The sequence below is a fragment of the Syngnathus acus genome, chromosome 5 (genome assembly GCF_901709675.1).
Source record: "Syngnathus acus chromosome 5, fSynAcu1.2, whole genome shotgun sequence".
Taxonomy (NCBI): Eukaryota; Metazoa; Chordata; class Actinopteri; order Syngnathiformes; family Syngnathidae; genus Syngnathus; species Syngnathus acus.
Window position 1 is genome coordinate 5466068 of NC_051091.1, and position 22778 is coordinate 5488845.

Consider the following 22778-nt stretch of genomic DNA (forward strand, 5'->3'; position numbering starts at 1 on the left):
GTGACTTGTTGGGATTTTCACGCTCGTTTATTCATCTCTGTCGTTATGTGCGTCGAGGCAAGCACCATACGTTCAGAGGACAGCAGTTTAATAAACTCACACGAGGATCCAGAGAACAAAATCTATCACTTGGTTGCGTTACATCCGGGGAGCGATGAGGAGCTTTTCCGTCTAAGCTACGGTAGCCGTGCGGGACATTCTTTTAGCACAATACACAATCATGCAATTATCTACAATCTCCAAATAATATTGAATAGTCACCGTAAGATATTTGTAACTGGATCAGCTTCCTCTTAAAAAGAGATAAATAGGGAAACTTTTAAACAGCTTTCAGTGTAATTCATTGCTTTACACGACTGCAATCTGTAATACAATAACAAATGTGTGGATTTCCAATGCAAATATACGACTCTATTCGATTTATTGGATATGTTGAGCTTTAAATGCCGACGGATGTGGCTGCTATTTGGCTGGCAACCACTATTTGGCACAGTTTCACTTTATCGTGACTTCAGCGTTTGCTGACAGGATTATTAACATCCACATGACGGCGCTCTTCACCGCAAGTCACACTATGAAGTGTTGCTTTCACGTATTTCGGAAATTTTCATCCAATTGATTGTAAGCATTTTCGTTGATATTATCTTTCCATGCAATAGTGCCGGAATTTATTTTAATTATTATAGTATTTGTTTGCATATTCTGAATACACAAATATCTTAAAATAGTGACATCATTTAGAAGTAGTTTTCATGAGACCGAGGTAAACTTGAATACAACACTCCCAATGCTACCACGCCCACTCACAGACTTTCGGGTTTCAAACAAAAGGAAAACAAAACCAGACGTCTTTTGTCACTCGTCAAATTGTTCCTGAAGAATTGACAACTTCTTTAGACTGTCACGCTTTGCTTTTGCTTGTGCGTCTGAGTGAAAGGTAAGAAATAAAATATTTTATTAAATAGCGCATCATTAAATAGAATATTCTATTTAAATAGAATATTCTATTTACGGATGCGCTATTTAACGGGGATTGAGATTAAAAGCAATACACCTTTATGTTTACATGTTTGATTTGAGGAATATGGTATTTATATTTATTTTAGATCTCCTCTTAGCTATTAAAAATATTTCGTCATTTGGTATTTTGACGTTTTAATTACCCCAAAAAGTTTTTCAACATGATTTTCCTATGTCTTAAGTCACATTTAAAATAAAATCACTGTACGTGCTTGGTTGTTGACATGTGATTCAAGCAGAATATTGTGGATTATGCTATTATCTAATGGGGTGATCATTATGGTGACAATGAGGATAGATTGTCACGCTTTCTGGCAAAGTTACCATTGTTTTGTGGCTGTCATTAGATTAAACAATACAGAAGTGCAGACGACTTGGCAAGCAATGTTAAACCGTTAAATAGAGCAGCACAATCAAGCTTTTGTGTTTCATTGTTCTTGCATATTGTCTGAGACCAACTAACATAAGGGCAACACAATTGTTGCAAACTAGCACTGACATTATTTCATGTAAATGGACAAACCCCTTTTTTCCCCAAAAGCTTTCTTCAATGTGCTGTTATTGCCTTAAATAAAATGAATAGTCAATTAAGAGTAACATCATTAACAGTCATTTAAGGTTTTAAAAAAAGTTAATCTGATAACCTACATAAGATTTAATTAAAATTTAAATAAAGCAGAAGCTCAACCTGGGAGGTTTTGACTATCAATCATGTCATTCCTGCTGAACCAAACCAAAAATGATTCCCTACCCACAGTTGAGGAGTTGTTGGAAATGTTTTAGATGCTCAAGCTTCTTCCTGCTAATTGTTTTCCAGCGTTGAAAATCACATTTGGGGCAAAACAACAGCACCACTGTCTAGTCATCTTGACAGCACTACTCAGTGCTCTCTACAGATTCCACTCGGCACACTTTGGCACAAAGCACCTGTTTGTTTGGGTTGCCAGATTCCCTTCTCAGGAATTTCACTAATTTATCAAATTAGCCTTTAGTACGTATTTTCACTTTATCTTTTTTTGTGGTGTTAATATTCTGTCCAGCTTTGCCAGTTTTGTAAATAGTCATCACTGGAACAAACATTTTTGTTTTGACTCCACAGCTGTTGAGGTTGGAGTTGCTAAGAGATACAAGACAGTGTCTGAATCAAATCCAACATTTTCACTTTATTCATCCCTCTCCCCCTTTGTAAACGATTTGCAACGCCATGGAACTTCGCCTTGGCTCATTAGTTTCTTGGCTGATCTGTGGAGGAAAGAAACCCCAGTGGTAGCAGCATATTTTAACTGAGCTGTTTTATCATGTTGTGTTTGTGCCCAGGATAATGTGATTTTGAGAAGTTGGGTGGAGGGGGGGCAGTTTCTGCACATTTGTGTAGAATGAAGATGGCATCATATGGCACGTGTTACACCTCAGGGCAGCTATCTAGATTGACATCATGGCTCAGGCAGCATGATGGTCAGATGCTGGCAAGTCTCCTCCATGCAAGAGGCCAAGAGTACATTGCAGTACACCAATTTTGCTTCACTAGTTGGTGGCATGTACACATGGAGTCCATGTTGGGCAACTCTCATATTGTGTAACAACTCCAGGCATTGTTAATCTGCTCATTAGCATACTGGAATGGAAAGAGCATTCCAAAAGAGATTCTCATATGCGATATTTTTCTTTGACATTCAGTTCAATAATTTTCATCATTGAGTCTCCAAGGGTGGTGCAGTGTGTCACTTAATCCGAATCAGATAATCCCAGATACTCCAAACTGTGGTTGTCACATTTGTATTAGTCATTCGTTCTGGTTCGGTCAGACACGCATTGTGATGTTATGATGAAGCCATTGAGTGGATTAAAAGGCACAGCGAGTCTTTTGTTTGGGTATTTTCACAGCCGCTCACGTGTATTCTGAGACTTTTGAAAAGGTCAGGAGGTCTATGTGATACATGGAAGGTGACTTTGCCTGCATATATTGGCACACTTTGAAATCTGTGAAGCAGACATTCTGCTGATTTATCGGATTGACCTTTTGAAGGCGTTTCATTAAATCCGTTTTCATCATCAGGCATAAAACGGACAGTTAAAAGGAGATGTGATACCGTGGCGGTCGAGACAACATGAAAATGTGTCTTGTGATTCACTTTTTGTCTTTCTTTCTGCAGTCTCATGCATCACCACCTCTAGGAAGACCGCTCCGCCGCCCGTACCGCCCCGCACGACCTCCAAACCATTCATCTCCGTGACGGTACAGAGCAGCACCGAGTCGGCTCAAGACAATTACCTGGAGCAAAGGTCAGAGGTCAACAGCCAGTCCAGCCACGCGCACAGCAACTCGTCCGACAGCCTCGATAGCACTCGCGCCAACAGCCTGGCCCGGGGATTACCTCGCCCTCCGCACATCATCCCTACTCCCATCGCCATCCCCCGGGAGCCGCTCGTCCCGAGCACGGCCAACGCTTCCACGGAAACCAGCGACTCGAGTTTAATCCTGCATGAGTCCATGAGGTCGGGATTGAATAATTCTGCCGACGAGCCTCTTGTGGTCCCCGTGCCTAGACGGAAACTCTCTTCGATCGGCATCCAGGTAGATTACGTTTTGGACTGACGTCTCAGTATGCCAAGCTTCAACCCATATTGATATTTAAAGTACTTTGATATTTAGTGTACTTGAATGTCTCTGTGTGGCACAAATTGTTTTGGGTAACTATATCTTCTGCAATGCCAAAGGTTTAAAAATCAAATTATATTGATGTAGAGTAGACCATGGGTGTCAAATCCTGGCCCACGGGCCACATTTGTCCCACAGGGTAATTATATTTGGCCCCAAAGAAAAATTGCCCATCGACTTTATGTGTCAATACTAAGATTGCAAATTGTCTTCACTTTTAAAAAAATAGAGATGATGCTAGCAATTTTTATTACATTCATCTTTGTTTGAATTTGAACTGTTTTTACTAGTCTCCGATTTCAAAACTTGTTATTGGTCAGTTTGTTGTGTAGCCTATACTTTATATAATGTGAAAAGTTCATATATTTATTTGGGTTGATAGTTATAATCGCCCTCCAAAGGAAACTATGACCATGATGCAGAAGATACAAAAAGGAGTTTGACACCCCTGAATTGCGGACAACGAGGAAAATGTCCTCGCAGTTTTTGGTATTTATCGTAGGGCTGCACATAATATCCAACTGTGGCTTTTCCTGCTCTGTGCGTCCTTAAACAACACTCCCTTCCTCCATTTTCCAATGACTACGCAGTAACAACACAAAAGCGGAATAACAATGGAGCGTGACATTTTAAAAGTGAAGCAATCACAAACGGGTGCTTGAAATCACTTGATGCAAGTGTTTTCACTCCAGGCATCGTGAAATCCTTCATGAAATAATAATTTGGTGTCATTTTCTGTCCTGAGGTTGACTGTATACAAGAAGTTCCGCAAGAGGAGAGCCCACCCCCAGCCAAGTTTCAGTCCATCGGAGTACAGGTGGAGGACGGGTGGCAGTAAGTCCTCTTCCTGTCCTTGTAACAACGTGAGGAATTTATATTATAGCTGCACACACAAATCTGTCTGTTCATTAAAAGCACATTCTGGGCTGTTTATATTTGGGCTCAACAGTTAGGAATATCATTTTTTATTCTAGAATGAATCTCTCAAAACAAAGTCTCGACACTAGTATATGGGCAAAAGGATTGAGACGCTCATGCATTAAAAATACCTACAATGCTAGAATTGTCCAAAATGTATTTGTAAAACAACTCATCTATAGTTAGAAGGCACTAAGAGGTCTAATCGTTGATTATGTCATTGATATTGACTCGATACTTTTGTCCATACTATTGTGTGTTCAACAGACAGCATTTGCCCATCGAACTGGATTTGTCATATTTTCATGTTTGTATTTAAGATTTCTAACTCCCCATTTGTCATTATTTATTTTCCCCTTGCATATTTGTAGACTTTTGTTCTGTTGTTTGTCAGACTTTGTTGATCACTTTAAGCCCCAAGAATGACAATTTCTGATTAATTTGCCTGCTGATCTTTTTTGTTGTGTACTTGTTCTATAATGTCACCATGTTTGTTTCAGGCCTGGTCACCATTCCAGCATGGCCTCCAAACAGGACACAGACTCAGATAAACAGGACACCTCTGCTGTTCCCCACATTAGTCAGGCCACACCCACTGACAAGAAAGTCATGGTCAGTATGGCAGCCATCGTTGAGTTCCCCTCCTGAACAGGACTCCTTAGACAACGGCGACACCACGGGTGACGCTTCCTCCCCTCCGCCTCCCAGGCAGTTCCTCAACCGCTCCACCACACGAAGTAGCTCTTCCTCTTTCTCAGAAAGCCTCGACCCGGCCCTGGACCCCTCATCCTTACCTCCCCCAGATCCTTGGCTAGAGAGTGGGAATGGGAGTAGCAGCATTGCTCCCCAGAGTGTTAGTGGAGGGGGCACACTATGTCGGAGGGATGGCCACTGGTTCCTGAAGCTACTGCAGGCTGAAACGGGACGAATGGAAGGGTGGTGCCAGCAGATGGATCAGGAGACCAAAGACAACCAACTCTCAGATGAAGGTAAGGTCTCCTGCCTCCATTTGCATTGACTATTGACTATTCATCTGGAGACAACTTGGTCATGTGGGTCGCTGATCAGTTCTCAGGTTTTGCCTCAGAGCGCTCTGTCAGAGATCCACACATGGAGGAGGAATGGAGCTGTAATACCCGCAGCTACACACAAGCACGACTGTAATCCCCAGATTGCACAATCCAGATTAAATTAGCGCGTTATCCTGACAAAAACGAAAAGTGAGCAACCTGTAGAAAAATGTCAAGTTTTGTTATCGTAACTTTGTAATCCAGATCCAGTGATTACAATACAGCAGAACTGTTGGTTGTCCTACTTTTGACACAACAACCCACTTGGCCATGGCTTGACTATCTCCTGTATATAAGATTAAATGACTTCAAAGAGGATAAAGATTGTCCAAATACGATTAAATTCCTCCCACTCCGTCCACCAACATACTCACTTCAGCATCGCATTGCACATACACATCTCAGGATTTACAAGACAACTGTGATGACCATATTTTGTGGACACTAAGATGACCTGTCTTCTTTGTGTTGGGCTCTCAGTGTTGTTAAAGTCCGCAGTGCAGTGGGAAGCGCCCAACTTTTAATGTCCAGAAGTTCCAGCAGTTCCGGGGGCTGTGTGAACAAAACTTGGTAGGTTTTGCCTAGGCACTGATGCCCACATCAAACTGACACAAATACAGGCTCGCATTACAAACATTTTATTGGGTCCATCAAACAGCTCCTTAAATAGGAAAACATCAAAATGTTAGGGCAAAAGAAAAATATTATTGGACCCGAGTAAAAATTTAAACGGTGTGATGTTGATGCCCCCTATTAGACATTATGTTTCACTTTGTGGGGGGAGCTTATGGTGAACCACCAATCACTCAAATAAAAGGAGCTTATAATAAACCCTTAAGTCTTTTCGACTGACGTGTCGTGCGTTATGGAAAATGAAGCCAACTGCAACACGCGATACTTAAACCAAATAGCAGTTTAACTGTCTCATCACAACAAGAAGGTAAGCTCCTGCCTTGCAGTTTCCATTTTCTCCCAAATATGAAGTGTACTTAATGTGTAACTCAGCTTGCCAGATCAGCATGATTTGATGGACATCTTTACCATAATTACCTTGATTATTCATACAAATCCGTAATTTACCTCAAAAACACATGTTAAAAAAAAGAAAACAAGATGCTGGAACCTGTTTTTTAGCAAGCTATAGCATGACGCCCTCCAGTGGCGAATATTTAAGTAGCGTGTATGTGAGTCAAGGAATTATGAGGACTGTGAAGCGCTGTATTCCTCAGTATTTTTTAATCTTGAACAGACAAAAACAAGCATAGAATAGAACAAATGATCTCGTCGTTCACTCTGAAATCAGGAATCTTTTTTACAACAGTGGGTAGCAGCAGCACACGAGGAAAAACAATGTGCAAAAATATTCACATGTAACCGTGAACTGACAGCTGAGCATCAATAAATAAATAAATGTGCTACATAGCTTACTACACGACACGGATATTTCATGATCTAGGGTCAAATACCTATTAATGAGCCTGATCTATTTCATGCAACGCTCCCTCCTGCACGTCTTAATCTTTTTATCATTCCATCTCCATCTCTTCGGCCAGAATGTGAACATCAATCCTCGGCCCACACCGCAGGACCTGGCGGTTTCTGGGACCTGCTGCAACTGTCCATCGAGGACATCAGCCTCAAGTTCGATGACCTCTACACATCGCAAGTCTAATGACTGCAGCCGGTGCTATCCTGCGGGGATCCGACCGTCACCCCTCTGAGCGGAAGGTACTTCCCACCCCTGCTGCCCAGTGCCCTGGCTGGGGTAGGAAGCCGCCGCAACGCGCCTCCTCTCCTCCCACCACCACCGCCATTTCTCGTTCTTTTGACTCCCCTTTGACCCCACATCCGTATGTGGGATATACTATAAAGAACAAATAAAAAAGGGACCGGAAAAGATGCATGGAGGAATTCATCTCAAAGCGGGCAGTTGTTGGTGTGTCTTGGAGCCCCGCTTTGAGCATGCATGTGTTGTGGTTGTAGTGGAGCATGGCCAAGATGTTCTGACTCAGGTGAAACCTCTTGCTCTTGCTCCTTCTGTCAAATATTTGTGCTTGTGTCTATGTTAGCGTTTGTTTGTAACTATTTACTTAGTCTGGGGTGTGTTTGTGTCGGAACGGGCATGCGAAGTCTACACTAAACCGCTGATTTCACTACTTTGGTTGGTTCGTTTACATTGTCCAGAAACATGGCCATAGTCGTACTATACACGTGTTTGCTCGGCAACACCGCTAAACGTTAGTGATTTACAATAGCTTACATTTATTACCGATAGCTTCTAAATCGTTGCTAAACTGTGGCTGTGTTTCGAACATTTTGCTCACAATGTTACAGCGTCAAAACGTCCTATTACGCCATAGATAACATTTATTAACATTTGCGTTTTGGCATAAGTTTGATTGCAGAAAAACAGACATTTTCTCTGCCTCCTAAACTTGCCATCAAAAATAAATGTTTTTAGTTGTAGTAAAGCAGTAATTGACCTGATCCATTGATTAATTCATTGTGATTAATTGATCAATTTTTCCGTGGAATCAGATTTTTTTTTTAATGCCCTTTCGTAATCTTTATGTTGCCTTGCAATGTGTCTTGTTCTGTTGTGATTTGAACTCATGTTCATCAGTTCATGTTACCATTTGTGTCGAACATTTTTCACTGACTGTTACTGTTTGCCAATTGTCTATAATTGTACTGTCTTTTTTTTGAGTCACTTAAATCTACCAGTACAGAAGAGGATTAGGGCCAAAAAAAGGGGGGATGACAGGATTCTGATTTTTCTTAAGTCAGAATCCTGTCCCCCCCTTTTTTTTTTTCTTCTTCACCGGCCCTAATCCTCTTCCGTATACCAGATATGTTTAAAAAATAGATATATGTCCAAGTCCTGTCTGTCAAATCTGGTGTAGGCTTCCCAAGACGCTCTTTTTGCCTTTGTGTCTCATTTCTCATCACTCCCTGCCTCTGTCTGTCATGTGTCGTCGCTCTTTCTAGGACGAGGAGAAAGGCGCCCACTCCGGCGTCAAGGAAGGCCGCTAAAGGACGGCCGTCGCTGGGCCGCGGAGAAAAGCGCCGACTCCTCTTCCACACCCCTTCTTTCGGGCTTCGGCGGAGAAGCAGAGGCAAGAGGCCCGCAGGCGTCTGCTGGCCGCAAAGAAGGCCGCCTCTTTCCGCCAGAACTCGGCCACCGAGAGCGCAGACAGCATTGAAATCTACGTTCCAGAAGCACAGACCCCGCCTTTGAGGGAGACCAGTGAAAGACAGGAAATGTAAGGTCAGATTATTGGACGGATAAGTGTCACTGAAAAATACCTGTAAAGGGAGAGCCAGGTGACACTTGGCCAATGCGAATGACAAGAGGTATCGAGTTGGGGGAGGAGAGGCCAATACTTCCTTGACTGGGGTGGGGGTTGACTTTTATGTATGGCATCAAACACATAAATATAACTTTTGTGTACTTGTTAGAAACCTGCCATTGAAAACCTCCACAGATTTACAATATTTATCAAGACACAATATTAAGTTAATAAGCGTATTTCCATCCACATCCTCAAAGTATATTTGAAAGACTGTTTAAAATGTTCTTCTATATTGGCTATAAGATCTATTTAAAGGACACAGTTGAGCATTTGTTTTGCTTTTCTGCTTTCCATTGTTGTCGCCCTTCTACCCAGACTGGCCATTTTGTAGCTTCGTACGACACCACCTTGTGGCCAACATACAAAGTACACAAGACCGACTTGCTTGCGTCTACGTCTTCCTTGCACTGTTTTGGTTTCTTTTTTGGTTTGTTAAGGCTCGACTTACTGTAGATGAGGTTCTGAATATTTTGTCAGATGACAAAAAGCCAATTCTGAAGGGGTGTTTATATAGTTGCTAGCACGTATGTGTCTGTCAAATGGTTTTGTGTCAAAGAGCAGCGGTAAGAATTTATACAGGTTAGTTTTTCATGCTTTTTAGTGAACACATATCTTCATGTGATGAGAATCTCAAAACGGTATTTTCAGGTTGCGAATATTAGTACTAACAATTGCCACAGTTTGAGATTTTTTTTTTAATTTTCTTGTAATTTTTCTTACACCTCTCTATTTTAATATTTCCCCTATGTATGTTCGGGGCTTTTAGAAGCCAGGCTGGGTATGCAGCATAATACTGGTAACACACATGACTTTAGAAGTTTTTTTTTTTTTTTTAACTCTCTGCTTCTCATTTTACAATAACACATTTTCTTCTTAACACTCAAGCAAATTCATCTTATTTCTGTGCAACTAACCTGCCCTCTTTTAATTTAAAGAAAGCCTATTTAATTAAAATAGTAACTGCATTAGTGGTTGTGTTTGCATCATTTTTTCCAGTGCTACCTGCTTACTGCTCCAGTCAAAGATGAGTTCACTTCATTCCAATTCATCTCATACATTAACATAGCATCAACAGCAGGTAGCTCCTGCCATGCAAAACAAAACGAATGAAATGAAATTAGATTGCAAAGTTCATAAAACTCGCTGTCACCATCTGATGCATAAAACTAATTTAAGACAAATGTAAACATCCTTTTAGGGGTTTAAGTGTTCTGAGCATGCGAGGTAGAAAGATCTTCAACAAACACAGATGTTACACTTCTTTTAGTCCAAAATCAACATGTCATGTGACATATTACATTTAACACGTTTCACTTAAACACTACAAGTATGGTGGCCCCTCCTCAAGTCAACACTGCAAACAAACTCAATTGTTGACACGTCTTCCAATCCAGTTTTATCTCTGCAGATGGTAAACAAATTTCCCATGGCTAACGGGTTCAGACGATGCTGTCATTCCATTGCTTTCTTTCTCACCTGCACCTTCAAGCCCAAAACTGCAACCCGAGGCTTTGACTTGAAAATATCCCAATGAGCGCCTTTCTTTCTTGATGGTTGGCCTTTGTTTGCTGTTGGCTTTGCCTGCTGGGGATGAGTGGAGTGAAGGCCTAGGGAGTGTCAATTGCCCGTTCCTGGGTGAATGTCCCTTCCTTTTGACTGAGGTGAATAGCATCGTTATCACCTCCACATCTTTTGTTTGAGCTTAAATCTCTGTCGCTGACTTGATTTGATTTCTCACTCGTAGGGAACAGTTGTCTGACTAGTTATTTAAATTGTCTTGGAATAAGAAAATAAGAACTCGAGCACATCTGTCGGCCTGAGTTGAAGTGAGATGAGCACATAAACATGACAGAATGAGAGTGTGTTGGAAAACAAAATGGATATCTCAAAAAGATAATATTGTGATCTCATACATTTCTACGAGGTCTCATTCCAATACACAATTGGCTGACTGATCCAGTATCATTCGGACACACCTATACATCTATTTCCTGAGTGAGCTTATCTGAGTTCCAAGATGGTTTCACTTTGGGGTATGTGCTTCCTGTTGAAGCTTTTGATATTGGTTTAATCATGGCTCCAGATATGCTTAATGTAGGCCAGGGGTTGAAAAATAGTATTTCATTGAGCCCACCAGGAAATTCTTTAAACAAACCAAGCCTTAGATGACACATACATGATGGCAAACAATTTGTATCACGTGTTGATCAATTCTAGATTTAGGGAAATTGAAATGGATTTAGGCAATTGTGTATTTTGACCTTCAGACAGGGACAACTGTGTCCTTGTGTTGATTACACTTTTCATTTCGTAATCACAAATGGAGACTGCAATCATTTGCCAACCGTATTATTACCAGAGCAAGGAAGGACGTGTTTAGTTTACCTCCACCGCCCACATACAGTATTCCAAAGGCCTATTGACTCGCAAGTTCATTAGCATCTTTGCTTTGTCCTACTGGGGTGAGGGGCAGAACGTCTGTCTCACCACAAAAGATGATGTAGCAAAAACTTGTTTCATAAAGTAAGCACTGATAAGAAAACAGATCTCTTCACTATAATTATACGTCAAATGTGTGTGACGCTTTGTTTTCCTTAAAAAAAAAACTTTGTCTCAAATGCCACTCAAAGTATATGTGCGGATTGATGTATTTGATATTGAAATGATTATTCTTAGCATACCCCTGCTTCTTAAAATGAACCTGTGTACATAAATTAGATAAATGGATATCATTGTTTACAATACTGTAGCTCTATTTATACGATTTAAAGTTTGTTCAGATCATACAATGCATATGGTTCAATAAAATGATGAATTACTTTCTCAAAAGGTCATTGCTGTTTATTGGGGTGGAGTAAATAAGGCGTGATTCCCCCCGTTATTGAAACCGTATAGTATCACCATGTCATATACGTGTTGTTGAATTTGTTTTGCACGGCCATCAACTTGAAACACGCATTTAATGTAGATTACATCATTAACCCGTTAAAATGTCCTCCAACATGTTGCACAATAGATTAGTCAAGACGTCGTTTAGAATTTATATAAGAACATTTGGCTTAGTGTTACGTCATGCCGCCCACAAAGCGTGAATGTGTCAGTCGAAATGCACCAGTTGACACCTGCGTGGGTTTTTTTTTTTTTTTTTTTGGTAAATAAACAGAATTGTTATTTCGGGTGAAATCTTGCATTTCAATCTCATGGGTTTACATTTTGAATGGAATGGTTTTACCGTCAGTTTGGATGACACAGAGCCTGGCCGTTGTCCAGATGAGCGTCGTGATTGGTTGACAACTGTCAAAGAGGCAAAACGGAAGGTCGTGATTGGCCCACAGCCGTCAATAAGGCGGGACCATTCCAGTGGCGACTGTCAAGATTGGCAAAGAGCTCTGCTTGCTGCCGTGCAGGTATAGAACAAGCGACGCCGAAAGGAAACATTTATCCTCAGAAGAAAGCAAACAGTGGGATGGGAACTGGCCGACCGCGCCAAGCTCTTCACGCGAAGCAAGCTTTAAGGCGACGTGTTTAAGTTTGTGCAAGACGGGAGCGAAAAGAAGCGTGTGGGAAGAAGTACTGTTGTGTCAACCGTCGTTTGTCTCGCGGGCACGCTTCCCCACAGCAGCAACTTGAGACAGCTGCGTGCTTTCCAGCCAGCCAGCCAGCCAGCCAGCCATCAACAAAGAATGAAAGCATTCAAGCGAAGTAAGTGTACTTTTGGCATTTTCAACGTTTTCTTTCTAAACGTGGACTGGCTCTCTTGTGTGAGCCCAATGTGTCTTTGCTGTTGGTTTAGAATGGAATGCGCGTTTTGTGTGCGTGCGTGCGTGTCGCCAGCCAATGCGGCGTGTTTGTGTTTTAATTGTGGAGGGACAGCTAACCAGCTAGTTATCTCCCGAGGCTGCCCACTTAGCCCAAAGGCATCGTGTCCATCTGGCCGAGCGACATGCGGCTCGCCGTCTGCCTCCTTTGTGTCCCGAACAACAATTTCGTCCGCTTTTTTTGAACGCTGTCCGTCAAACGTGGATGTCTTTGAAAAAAGAAAAAACGTGCTAGCATGAAAACTTGTTGGTTTCGGCTAACGGGCTCGTGCGATGCTGAGATTTCCCCCCCCCCCCCCCCCCCCCCTGTCCGTCAAATGAAACATTACCGACTTTCAATCGTGATTAAAGATGATTTAGATGTTGTTTCCTTTGTTAAGGACCGTAAGATTTCGTGTGATTCGCGTATGCTGGTCGCGCTCGAACTGATATGAAAGCAGCATGCGCTTGTAAACAAAACAAAAAAAGTTTGGTCTCTTTTGACAATGAGGTGCCACCAATGGCAGACAAGACAATGCGGCCCGGGCTGCAGCTGGTCGACTTAAGGGGTCGACAACAACAACAGGAGAGGACATTTAGTTGGACTTTTAGCAGTTTGGAGAAGAAGAAAAAACCCTCAAATTGACTAGCGTGTAATCAAATTTTGAGCAATTTTCTAACCAAATTATTAGACGACCCAAACAAAATTTAATGACAAAATGAAACGCACGAATGTTATACAATATATTCTGAGCATTTGGAGATTACATCTTCATAGCATTTCCTCCCTCGGTTGTATTTGTTTTTAGAATGTCTGGCAGGCTTGGTTCAAATGCTTGCAAGTCTTGAATATGGCCCACAGGCTGTAGGTTTCACTCCAAATCAGTAGTAGTAGTAAGCTTCAGTTGTTCGGCGATGGTTTTATTTGCTTTTATAGAATGTGGCAGACCAGATGAAATGTTCCAACTCCTGAATGTGGCCCACGAAGGGGAAGTTAACTACTACCACAACACAATTAGAGAAGCAGGGCTTCTCCACATTAGCGTTCCCATGCACATTTTAAAGTCTTTACTGTGGGTTTAGTGTAAAAGTCATTGTAAAAAGTAGCAATGTTTGAGTGAAAACGGCTTACTTCTTCCTCGCATGGTCAATGGACTCCTGGGCCAGCAGCCACTGTGATGTTGATATGCACACAATCTCCTTTGTGAAGACAGGCGCTGCCCTGGGGGTCAGGTTTCACTCAGCCGCAGAGAGAGAGACATTTAGTGCATTCTGTGGCCCACCCCATGGGATCAGGCATGTTCCATTTTGAAGTGGAGATTCCCTCCACTGACCACCCAAACTTCTAAAACGGAACTAGCTCTCTTGGATTTAAGTGGACCTTTACGGCCCATCAGTGTCTTGATACTGATACCAAATCATTGAAAGGCATTTCATTAGCATGAGTTTCAGCTTGGAGCATTTGTTTTGTAGTTGTCTGTAACGGATGCAGTATCCTCCTGAACGCTGCTGAGATCTTGACACTTTTTTCCCACCCCAGCTTCGGAAGAAGAGCGTCACACGGAGCAGGAGCAGTCTTCTGCGATGTCCGACAGCGATGACGGCTCCCCCCTCGACCTGTCAGGAAGGGGACTCTTCGGGAAGCGCCGTCGCCGTGGCAACCTGCCCAAAGAGGCGGTGCAAATTCTCAGGAGCTGGCTGTACGAGCACCGCTTCAACGCCTATCCCTCGGAACAGGAGAAACTCAGTTTGTCCAGCCAGACCAACCTGTCCGTGCTGCAGGTAACAAGATGATTCTAAACGGATATCTTTGTTTTGCGACCCGCTTAATGAATGTTCATCATCGGTTTTGTATTTCCTCTCGCACCATCATAAGGATGCGAATAAGCCGCAAGTGATGTTCATGTAGTCGGTTGGCTGTAATGTCATTTGGCTAGCTTCTCTTTGTGGCTCAATGTTTTGAGCACAGGCTTTCATTATTGGCATGGTGTCTTAAGGAGGCTGGACCACAAAAAGGAACTGGGTCATGTCTGGTCACGTTTGCCATTAATGCCACTGCATGGTAAAAATCCAGTGACCACCAGGATGCTAGATGGTCCAGATTTCACCCGGCAGTGATTGCTTACTGGCATGTTTAAAAATACATCTCCATATGACTTAAATGTACTTTTGACATTCCTGGTTTTTTTGCCAGTACACCGAGATTGGCCTATATAAGCAATACTTATTTTACCATGCAGTGTAATTTATAGTGATGAAGTTTCGGTAAAAAAATCCACCAGATTTTTAAACTAACCCTAATTCATAATTATTACTATACTACATATTGTATTGTGTTATTATGTAACATGACAGGTTAGAGAAGTTTACTAGCATCTCTGATTTGAAAAAAGAAAAACAAAAAGGTCAAGTTTGTGGTGCCCACCATTATAGGGCTTATTCACAATCTTGGCTGGATAATGATAGTTTGTCAGAGTTTAGTTGGAATCGTATTCAAGAGCATGTACAAAAATTGTAGGCATTTTTCTCTTCAGTCTTAAAGCTCCAGTCTAAAACGTAATCACAATGTCCATCCCTTCCTCTTTTCCAGATATGTAACTGGTTCATTAATGCACGTCGCCGTCTCCTGCCTGACCTGTTGCGAAAAGATGGCAAAGACCCCACCAAGTTCACCGTCTCCCGCAAGTTGAGCGGCAAGAGCGAAGGCCACTCGTCCACCGGCGGTGGCGCAAGCTCCCCCGAGAGTCACTCGTCCGCCAGCTCCACTCAACAGCGCCCCTCTGTCATCTGCTCGGCCCCCACGCTGGACCTCGGCGTCCTCGGCAACACCGCCACAGCTATTCTGACCGGAGCGGGCTATCCCGGGAAGGACAGCTCGGTTCAGGCGCTGATGAAGCTTGACACGCAAAGACTGCTGAGGGAGGCCGAGGAGCAAGGAGCAACGACGAGCCCATCCGGCGGCCTCTTCAACACCCCTCCCCCAACACCCCCTGAGCTCATGCCCACTCAAGATTTTAGCGATCTGAGGCTTCTGGTTGATGCAGCACTGCAGAGGGCCGCCGAGCAGGAGAAGCTCAACCGCATCCAGGAGAACACCAGCATTCCGAGAGAGACTGAGAAGGTAGAGTCACAGGGTAGCTCTTACGCTAGCGACATGGGCCCCACACCTCCTCCTGAAGACCGCCAGCAAGTCTTGGACCCTTGCAGGGTCCAAAGTCTGATGGAAAAGGCCATGGCGGTGTCTGTGGCAGCCAGAGTTCCAGATACTCCTCAGTCTTCTGCCACAACTGCACCAGCTTCAGTCCTGGTCTCAGCCCCCAGGTTGTCAGCCATGCCCGTGACCAAAGTCATTTGGAGTCCATTGGAGGACTGCAAGCAGTCACAGCTCATCACAGCTCACGTGCCAACCTTGGTGCCCGTGTATGGGCAGCCAAAATCTGAGAAGCCTTGCGTCGATCCAGACCCGACGGCAGCCTCAAATAATCCTCTAGTGCCTGTGACCAGGCCATTCTCGGTCCCAGCTACGGGTTCTACCTCCACCACAAGCCAGGTCTCCCCAGCAGCCGTCACTCTGGTGCCAGCCGCTCCCACTCAAAGTGTCTCGGCGTTCACAGGCCCGCTTTACCTGCCCTTCCACAAAACCCACATCTTCCCCTTCGCCTCATCGGCGTCGCCTCCCCCTCTCCCCTCACCGGTTGCTACCTCCGACCAGGCTCCATCTCAGCTCCTCAAAGCGTCGAGTTCAACGGTCACACCTCTGCTGGGCCTCCCCCCACACCTCACCGCAGCGCCCAGCAGCGGCGGAGGGGGCGGCTCCCAGAGAAACTCGCCAGTGGTGCCCAACATGTGGAGCATGGTCCACGCCGACGCCAGGCAGCCCAGCCCCCTGCAAGTAGTAAAGGCGCCCATCACCAGCGCAGTGTGGGGCCCGCAACACACGGCCTGCACACAGTGAGCGGAACGCAGGTGCTCACCTTTTATAGGGGGCAAGAGTGGGACAGACTGCTAAAGAATTTAAATCATCACCACTCCGCATCGCATTGACGCATGTGCCTGTGAAATACAGGACTTTTATTTCAGATCCATGATTTTTGTTTTGAATAGCTGCCGGTTCAAGTATTTTTTAAGGGAAAGTCAAGTTACAATATTTTTTACGATATGTTCTACGTTACAATATTAATTAAGCATCAAATCCGGGAGGTGGCCATTTTGATTACCTGCTATCAGCTGGCAATGACATGGGTTGCGTCATGTGACGTTTGCAAGCCGAATCTTTACGTTTCGGTCGACAGCAAGTGGGCAAAATGGTCCCGCCACAAGATGCCCCCAAAACAGGTTAGGTTTTGTTGTTTCCTATTAATCATCTACGAACGCAATAATGATCAGAGTGCTGTGTTTGTAAAGCAAATGTTTAACTTGGCTTCCTCTTTAAGTGCTTTAAAATCACGCAGCCGCTGTTAGCAACACTCTGAGCATTCCATTCAGTGCACAAAAATAAGTAGCGTGTGGTTTGCGATGCCTTCGGTAGCAATCTTTCTCGAATGTATAAAAGCTGTTCAAACACGTTCCAGGGGTTAGTTACATTTGTTTTTACTCAATGTTACACTAACATAGTCCTCGTTTTTATAATTCAAATGATCCTCATTGGCTTATTTTTGTTCTCTTACGGAGGTAAACTGGAGTAAATGGTGTCTCTCTTCAGTAATGCTGTACCATTTATTTCTTGTTCCACAGTCACCATGTCTGTATTTTATAGCCAAAGGATTTTTTTGTGTGCGCTGTTTGATGACGATGATGAGTTCTCGTCCATTCCAACGGTATTGTCCTTGAGGGGCTTGCGGAATGAAAGGACGGTCACATTGAGCCTGTTACTGAAGTCGATGACGGTATCGCGTAGCGGCTTGATGACATCATGCTTATCTTGCAGCTCGGTTACATTTGGCACCTTTTTTTGTCTGAGGCAATTGACACAAGAGCGGATCTTCTTGAGACCATTTGTTTCTACTTGGCCAAAGTTGAATGTCACAGCTGACAAATGTTTATTAAGGCATATTGCATATATATCCCACCACCCACCCCCCCACTCATCTGTGGTTTAGTAATGTCCAGTCATTCATGAAATTGTAGTTTCCATGAAACTGTCTTTAGAATAACTGCAATATATTTGTGCGACTGAATGTCGACATCATAGAGATACTGTAGCGGAATTGTGAGGTTCCTGTTTACCAGAGTCCTTGAACATTTGGCCAGTTTGTACCATTATGTACGTTGCATGTGCTGAAAGATGAATTCGTTTTTTTTTGTTTGTTTTTTTGCCTATCCAGTTCCTTCTCGCTGTTTTTTCACATTGAATCTCATTCCTTTGTTCTTTTCAGGTTTGTTCATGTTGTCAATGGATGTGCATGTATACCTCATTTTACACAGGTCACGCCAGGATTAGGTTTTGCGTAGCGAACTAAGTATTAAAGTAGTATTTTATTTTTTATTTTTACTACTACATGGATGTGGCTTGTGATTCCAGAGATGTCTGGTCAAAAGAATTAGATGAACAGGTTTTAGATAGCATGATTTTGTATGTTTTAGATGCTTGACATTCCAGTTGGAGAAAGTTGTTTTTGTATGTAAATATTTTCAAGGTCAAGGCGTTTTAGTTTGGTAATGACATATTTATCTCAAACATTGTCATTTCCTCACTGCCAAACCCATTCAGAAAATCTTAATGATGTTCCTGACCGTTAGCAGTATGACGGGTTTCTGTGCCTTAAACCCCGTTTTGTTTTATACATATAAATGAGCTCAATAGTTTGTGCAATATATGCCTTAAACTTTGTGTGTTTTGTATAAGCGTTTCAAAGAAATAAAAGCTCAGTTTTTCATAAATCATCAGTGTTGTGGCATTTTGAAAATAATCCAGATGACATTTGATGTCAATTCTAGCATCTAGCATGTTAACCGATAGCTTTTCCGTAGTCATTTTTGGGCCACTAGATAGCCAAAAATGACTGGACATTAACTAGTATATTTCAAATCAGTCTCACTCTGTCCCAAATGGAACATTTTCAGTGCAGGGAAATTTTATTTTCTACCTTACAAAAGATACAATTGCAGTAGACTGAAAACATTTGAAGATGATAATGAATTATTTTCATTGAATGGCTCGGTTCTCAGACATCATGTTCCATTTACCATAATAAACCAAATTTTGTAGGAGAAAAAAAAAAAAACGCTTCTTATGGTCAAAGGGCACGGATAAACCTACTTTATTCACCTGAGCATTTTACACCCCGTGATTTCACAGCACACATGACAGATCCTGACCAAATACACACAACCAGTTGGTAAAATTTGAGTTTTGACCACAAACTCTTGAAATCACGCCTCATCAAGCCCACATTCGATTGTCATACGACAGAGGAGGGGAATTTCCTATCAAGGGCATTTCAGTCAAAGACAATAGAAGCAAACTACTTCGCGATCTATTTAAACTTCACGATAGATAAACCAAATACGGAGGAAACTTGCAATGCTTTTTGCAAGCGTGCTAGCTAAATGGCAGGAAGAGGTCAACATTTCTGGTATTTTACATCTGATTGCCCAATCTGCGTGCACACATTGTGGAGTTAATAGCATCTCAAAGCTCACTTGCTAAGATGCAATGCTTCTTCATGGTAACCTTCGCAAATATATCACAAGCATCTATTACTTCATAAAAGTAGGACGTATAATCGGCTGGGTGGGGGCGTGTGTGCAGAGGCAGGTGAGTGCCCGCCTCCCATTTCTCTTCTACTCATCATCCTTTTCTTTGGCGCCGTGTTTGAGGATGCGGGTGAACTCGGCGTAGTTGAAGTTGCCCTTCTTGTCAATGGGCGCTTCGCGGAAGAGCTCGTCCACATCTTCGTCTGTGAAGCGGTCCCCCATGGTGGTCAGCAGCTCCCTCAGATGGTCTTCGTGGATCACACCTTGGAGGAAAAAAGGCAACATTGGACCAAACATCAAGGTTAGGTGTCCCCAACAAGATTTAATACTTTAGCTTACGCCATTCCCAAATATCTGGCATCCATTTTGAATTGAGAGACCCAAATATGACGTCAACTTACCAGACCCTTCCTCGTCAAAACAGGCAAAGGCGTTGCGGATGACGTCCTCTGGGTCGGTGCCGTTGAGCCTCTCTCCAAACATGGTGAGAAACATGGTGAAGTTGATGGGTCCCGGCGCTTCGCTCATCATGCCCTCCAGGTAGTCATCAGATGGGTTTTTACCTAAATGGCAAGAAAATGGTATCAATCGAAGGAACGGTGTTAATGTTCAGTCCAGGTGGTTGAATGAAATTGACGGTGTACCCAGAGAAGCCAGCATGTCGTGCAGATCCTCCTTGTCGATGAAGCCGTCCCTGTTCTGGTCAATCATGTTGAAGGCTTCCTTGAACTCTTGAATCTGAGACTGGTCGAACATGGCAAATACGTTGGAAGTGGCCCTCTGGGGGCGCTTCTTCGTCGTCTTTCCCTTGGCGCGTTTGCTCGACATGGCGGCGGTTGAGGTTGGGCCTGTGCGCAAATTGATGAGGGTCCGTTAGCTAAATTATCATGATAGGTGAATTGGTGCTTGTCCAAGTGGACACCGGCTGTATCTCCAGTTCAACCACTGCACCGAGTATAATCTAACAGGTGATCATCATTTTACCATCTTCACAGTCTATCTTCAGCGATAGGTGTGAAAATGACACATCTCCACAGTAGCTATCTTAACGTGCATCCACAAATAGACCTGTCACTCGTATTCGGCTCTGACGTGTGTGTTGTGGGATGCGATTCGTGATTGTTGTTGATACCGAGACGGAGGGAGCTCGTTCAGGTTTCGACGGAGCGGGTCCATTTTAATGGATGACTCACACAAGGGGTGACATCACACTATTTGTGTCCATCAGCCTCTCGACTCTTTGCCATTCCAACCAGTTGCACGGAGAAAAGACGACTACACTCAATGCCCCATCCTGCCCCCAAAGGGCTGTCTATCCTTATAATGAACATTACCGATAACAACCCCTGTTAAAATGGAACCCAATTGTAAATGTAAGATACTAGATCATTTATAAATGGACACAATTTGGCAAGCAGATTGTAAGCATTTACAGTGTTGCAAACTATGTATATAAGCCTTTATAAACCTTAATTAACTGCAAGGTATCATTACTATAAAGGAAAAAGTTAAGACAAGAAGATAAGTGACCAATACGGCAATACAATGTTTGGTGTGATTTGTATTTTATAAAAATATAAAAGTTTCTTGCTCCTGACCTCTCAGGAATAAACTGGAGACAAACCAGCATCTAATTTCCAATTTAACCATAAAATTCTACAATCAGATAAGGCTCTCTCTCATCTACATTGATTTTCATCACCACGCGGTGTGTGTAAGTATGTGCGTGAGCATGTCTGTGTGTGTGTGTTGAAAGTTGAAGTCGCACTTATGTAAACACTCATTTGAGGCCCTCTAATTGTGTTAAATGTTTGGAACAATAGATGACTGTTTCCTGGGCAGAGTATGATCAATGAGTACTGAAATCAACAAATCGCAACTATTTTGGACCTTGGAGTTCAGCTTGGCTTGGTTTCATCATTGCATGAACAGACTGTTATAAATAGAATAGAATAGAATAGACTGCTCTTGAACTCCTCTTCCCGACACAAAAGCGCACCCGCACATTCATTCAGTTGTGACTAAACTGCCTTCCTGTCATCCTTACTCTTGCTCAAACCATGGAGTTCAAAGGTCAGGAGTTCCAAAACACAAAAATGTCCAGAGTCAATGAGGTGCAAAAGAGATCTAAATGGCTCAGAGGAATTCCACCGTGTCATGGAGGAAACCCAAATACAGTCGAGTGCACTCGGCAACATGCAGTATACAAACAAGTGTTGCAAGCTCCACATCTTCACCCGCAGAATCCACACCACTCTCAACACTTAATGTGCAATCCAGTCGGAAAACAGCTTTTCTTTCTCACCTTGTTTTCAGGTATAACTACGTGGGGAGTCCCTCAAAGGCCTTTTGTCCACTGCTCCAGACACAGCACTGAAGTGGGAAGGGAAGCAGGCAGTCCCACGGAAAAGTTTGTTTAGAGAATCAGACCCTCCCCTTCCCGTCCCGGCCAATGGCGAGGTCGGCCCGGCCCGTAGAAAGACATCTCGGGGCCAGGCCATTTCTCCATACAAGGGAAAAGAATGCACATGCCGCAGCTTGCTACTGCCACACGGACACAAGGAAGATGTTTGAAGGGGGAGTAGGCAGAAATGACAGGAACTACGACAGGGCTGCCTTATTTAGAGAGATAAATATTCAGGAAGAGGAGGAGGTGCAGTATGGGGCAGTATTGTGAGTAGATGCAGAGACACAATGGGAGCATCATGTTGGAATTATAAGAACAGCAGTTCCCTTAATAGGCACTTTGCTTTGCCACCACTGTGACATGAACAAGCAGGGGGACCTCTTGATTTAAGCCATGACTGCACACTTTCCTTCATGGTTAAGCTGTGTTGTCTAGTAATACTAAATGACCCCCCCCCCCCCCCCCCCCCATTCACTGTATATTGTACTAACTTGAGAAATATTTTCACGTCACTGCAAAATTATGCACAGTTTCAACATTAACACTTCTTAAAAAAGGAAAATAAAAAAGTGTACTTGGATAATGGTTGAGTGTGAAATGTACTGCACACAAGTTTGTTACAAACTGTACTTAAAGAGAATAAACATTAGACAGCAAACCAGATTTGCTTTAAGTGTTTTACTACAAGTGCTAATTCTCAACAGATGTCCAGGGGAGGCGTATTAAAATAATAATCAATAATAAATGCCAAATATACTGTTCATATAATAATTAGTAATATAAACATAATAATATAAAAAAGTTTGAATGCATACTGTTCTAAATCAGATGCAAATGTATCCAACTTAAAAGTTAAAT

General features: G+C 43.0%; 3 protein-coding genes and 1 long non-coding RNA gene across 4 annotated transcripts in view; 2 read left to right on the forward strand and 2 right to left on the reverse strand.

Annotated features, from left to right (window-relative positions):
• dlgap4b (discs, large (Drosophila) homolog-associated protein 4b) overlaps positions 1-11849 on the forward strand; it is a 50356-nt gene extending 38507 nt beyond the window's left edge. Inside the window, 12 exon segments of the mRNA XM_037250934.1 lie at positions 3174-3595; positions 4425-4513; positions 5098-5223; positions 5225-5586; positions 5666-5672; positions 6148-6191; positions 6194-6237; positions 7221-7257; positions 7260-7395; positions 8656-8722; positions 8724-8753; positions 8755-11849. Of these exon segments, the coding sequence (XP_037106829.1) occupies positions 3174-3595; positions 4425-4513; positions 5098-5223; positions 5225-5586; positions 5666-5672; positions 6148-6191; positions 6194-6237; positions 7221-7257; positions 7260-7395; positions 8656-8722; positions 8724-8753; positions 8755-8934 (1544 nt within the window). The 3' untranslated portion in view covers positions 8935-11849.
• On the reverse strand, positions 72-13569 carry LOC119122576. Its single transcript, XR_005097914.1, has 3 exons — positions 13559-13569; positions 6559-6564; positions 72-237 (listed from the first exon to the last, which is right to left on the reverse strand). It is a non-coding gene; the product is annotated as an uncharacterized LOC119122576 (long non-coding RNA).
• On the forward strand, positions 12391-18700 carry LOC119122573 (mucin-5AC). Its single transcript, XM_037250932.1, has 3 exons — positions 12391-12722; positions 14358-14599; positions 15408-18700. Exons 1-3 carry the CDS (start codon positions 12704-12706, stop codon positions 16770-16772), a joined length of 1626 nt encoding a protein of 541 aa, XP_037106827.1. The 5' UTR covers positions 12391-12703; the 3' UTR covers positions 16773-18700.
• A 353-nt stretch (positions 18701-19053) lies between these two features.
• On the reverse strand, positions 19054-21973 carry myl9b (myosin, light chain 9b, regulatory). Its single transcript, XM_037250933.1, has 4 exons — positions 21819-21973; positions 20158-20361; positions 19915-20076; positions 19054-19776 (listed from the first exon to the last, which is right to left on the reverse strand). The coding sequence occupies exons 2-4, from the start codon at positions 20339-20341 to the stop codon at positions 19601-19603; spliced, it is 522 nt and encodes a 173-aa protein (XP_037106828.1). The 5' UTR covers positions 20342-20361; positions 21819-21973; the 3' UTR covers positions 19054-19600.
• Between the last annotated feature and the right edge of the window lie 805 nt (positions 21974-22778).

Bases quoted from the DNA above. Each gene is read 5' to 3' on its own strand.
- LOC119122573 (XM_037250932.1), top strand. The intron at 14,600-15,407 runs GTAACAAGATGA...CCTCTTTTCCAG, and splicing joins CCAACCTGTCCGTGCTGCAG to ATATGTAACTGGTTCATTAA.
- myl9b (XM_037250933.1), bottom strand. From the start codon at position 20,341: ATGTCGAGCAAACGCGCCAAGGGAAAGACGACGAAGAAGCGCCCCCAG. The intron at 20,077-20,157 runs GTACACCGTCAA...CTTGCCATTTAG, and splicing joins CGACATGCTGGCTTCTCTGG to GTAAAAACCCATCTGATGAC. The intron at 19,777-19,914 runs GTAAGTTGACGT...TTTTCCTCCAAG, and splicing joins TTTTGACGAGGAAGGGTCTG to GTGTGATCCACGAAGACCAT.